The following is a 2,862-nucleotide window of genomic DNA, read 5'->3' on the forward strand; positions in this document are numbered from 1 at the left end:
TGCTTCCGGCTTTCGATTTCTATTAGTCCTATCATTAGCATCATCATTTTAAATTCTAATTAACTTCATAGTCCCACATTTAGTAATTTGTTGATGTTGTTTTTTTTTTGTCGGCTAATCAACAGGAGGCCAAGAAATGGAAAAAAGTCAAAGTGCGAGAGGGACAGCATCCAAACAAATGGCATAACAGCCCCGTCTTTCACAGCGCTCTCTCCTGCTCTCTTTGCAACGTTTTCTCCCACCGAGAGTGTCAAATTCAAGGTCGCCCCCCCTCCTACGTATACTTTACATGGCTGAATAGACCCACGGAGCGGGAGAGCGCATATTCAGCGTGGGAGCGCGCAAAAGAGAGCGGCTTTGGAAGACCCGTGTGTTTTGGTCCCGCTTTCGGACAATTTCTCCGTTTCTCAGTTCCACGGTGTCTCAGTTTGTCAGCGTGTGCCCTGCCATGCGGTTGTGCTCGCGGATTGAAATTTATTCGAACTCCGGCTCCGTTCTCGCCTTTTGACGTAAAACCCGTGCAGTGCAGCAGAAGTGAATTCCGGTTCCGACTCCGGGTAAACGGTAAACTTTGCGCGTTTTTGGAAAAAGTGCCGAACAAGAAAGGCAAATAATAAAAGCGGGGGAGGCAAAATAGTACGGTATAATATAACTTTCGGTACAAGTGCTTCAATCAAAAAGATAATAATTTTGCTTTCGGAAAAGTAAATTTTCGCGATAAAAAATCCCACATAACATCAAAAAAGCAAACGGAATAAGGGTCTGAAACAAGACAAGGTCCCCCATTACAAAATAATATTTTTTGGCAATAACAAATACAAAAGCCAAAATCAAATCGTTAGAAAAATAATAGTTTGCAAATAAGAAAAGGCCAAACAAAATAGAGAGCAAAAGCAAACGCAAATAAGATAGGAAGAAATATTTATTATTTGCTTATTAGGCCAAACTAAATATTTGCCGGCGGCAAATGTTTAAAACGTGTTAAGTGTTTCGTGGGAGTGAAGTTTTTAAACAGAATAAATATTTTAAGGTGCAAAAGTGAGTGTAAGCAGTAAAGCAACATGTGTGTGTTTTAAACGTGGCTAAATAAATCGAAACAAATACCCGATAAGTTCTTTGACAGAGAAAAAAGCGGGACCGGTACCGAAAAATTGCAAAATGTGGCGGCAGATCCTGTTTATTTTACCCACCTTGATACAAGGTGTCCAGCGCTATGATCAAAGTCCCCTCGACGCCAGTCCCTACTATCGCAGTGGCGGGGGGTTAATGCCCAGTTCTGGAACAGAATTGGATGGACTACCTCACCACAATCGCTGCGAACCCATCACCATTTCGATATGCAAGAATATACCCTACAACATGACCATTATGCCGAACCTTATTGGACATACGAAGCAGGAAGAAGCGGGTCTGGAGGTTCATCAGTTTGCTCCGCTCGTGAAGATCGGCTGTAGCGATGATCTCCAGCTGTTCCTCTGCTCACTCTACGTCCCGGTCTGCACAATCTTGGAGAGACCCATTCCGCCCTGCCGATCTCTGTGCGAATCCGCCAGAGTTTGTGAAAAGTTGATGAAAACCTACAACTTCAACTGGCCGGAAAATCTCGAGTGCTCCAAGTTTCCCGTTCATGGCGGCGAGGATTTGTGCGTGGCCGAGAATACCACCTCCTCAGCCTCCACCGCGGCCACGCCCACAAGGAGTGTGGCCAAGGTCACCACCCGAAAACACCAGACGGGCGTGGAAAGTCCGCACCGCAACATCGGATTCGTCTGTCCCGTGCAACTGAAAACACCTCTGGGCATGGGCTACGAACTAAAAGTAGGCGGAAAGGTGAGTTTCCCGTCTTATATAGTTTAAATGGAATGTTGAGAAAGTAAAAGGAACTTCGCAGAATAAAAGTTTTCATGCCATGCAATTTTAAGAACATTTTGAGGGATATAGCATTTTTGAACACAATAAATCTGATGGCTTTTACAAGCTTTTGAAAACTGGAGAGTTGAGAAAAGTGCTTAGTTAAATCAATTAAATTAAAATCTTTATGTTTACAACCTTTTTAAAATTACGTTATTATCGATATTTTTATTGACAAGATTTTATTCTTCCGACGGGGAGTCAACAATAGGAATCCAAAAGAATCTTCTGGGGCTTCTTAAACTAATTTTTCATGACTTTGTCATGTATTAATATGTTCAGTTCCTCGAAATGAATTTGAAAAGGAATGTGCTACCACTGTCAAAAATTTAGACTTTACAAATAAAGATCAGAATTTACAAAATTATTCGAAATTAAATTTTGCGAACGAGTTTTAATATGGAGTTGGTCCATATATCGACGATAAACTTTTGTGTTGGTTAAAATCCACCAAATGATTTAAACCATTTTAGTTAGCATTGGTTTTATTCCTGGAAGTTAATACCATTTTTCTGGGGCACCATGTAGGTCAACAATTTTTTTATGTCTTCATTTGAACTCCAGACTCAATTTGTAGAGCAACGCAGAAGTAGGAAAAAAATGCATATCCTGTTGCGCCGAGAAAACAATTTCCAACCACCAGGGAAACAGCGGGAGGTCCTTGGCAGGGCAGGAATAAAGAGAAATAGAGAGGGCACCGGCGAACCCGCATTCTACCTGCCCGTAACTCACAAAAGATGGTTAACAACGTCAGGTAGATCGTTTCTTTGGCTTCGGTGGAGGAAAGGTAAACCAGTTCTTTTTCGAGTTGTGTAATTTGTAATGCCTGCTTAAAAATGTTAAAAAAAAACGTAACAAGAACCGAAGAATGTTTAATAACTTGAACTGGGGGTCAGCCTGTTGCATTTTCACGTTCTTTAATTAATTTTCCACCCGTTTCCTTCAACAGTT

General features: G+C 41.5%; 1 protein-coding gene across 1 annotated transcript; it reads left to right on the plus strand.

Moving 5' to 3' along the window:
- The first annotated feature begins 436 nt into the window (after positions 1-436).
- Positions 437-1,989, plus strand: LOC108042230 (frizzled). The gene has a single exon (XM_017120410.2). It carries the CDS (start codon positions 1,159-1,161, stop codon positions 1,855-1,857), a length of 699 nt encoding a protein of 232 aa, XP_016975899.2. The 5' UTR covers positions 437-1,158; the 3' UTR covers positions 1,858-1,989.
- Positions 1,990-2,862: the final 873 nt, after the last annotated feature.

This window comes from Drosophila rhopaloa, unplaced genomic scaffold (assembly GCF_018152115.1).
Source record: "Drosophila rhopaloa isolate 14029-0021.01 unplaced genomic scaffold, ASM1815211v1 contig_191, whole genome shotgun sequence".
Lineage (NCBI taxonomy): Eukaryota > Metazoa > Arthropoda > Insecta > Diptera > Drosophilidae > Drosophila > Drosophila rhopaloa.

Excerpts from the sequence above, each read along its gene's own strand:
- LOC108042230 (XM_017120410.2), top strand. The coding sequence starts at position 1,159 with ATGTGGCGGCAGATCCTGTTTATTTTACCCACCTTGATACAAGGTGTC.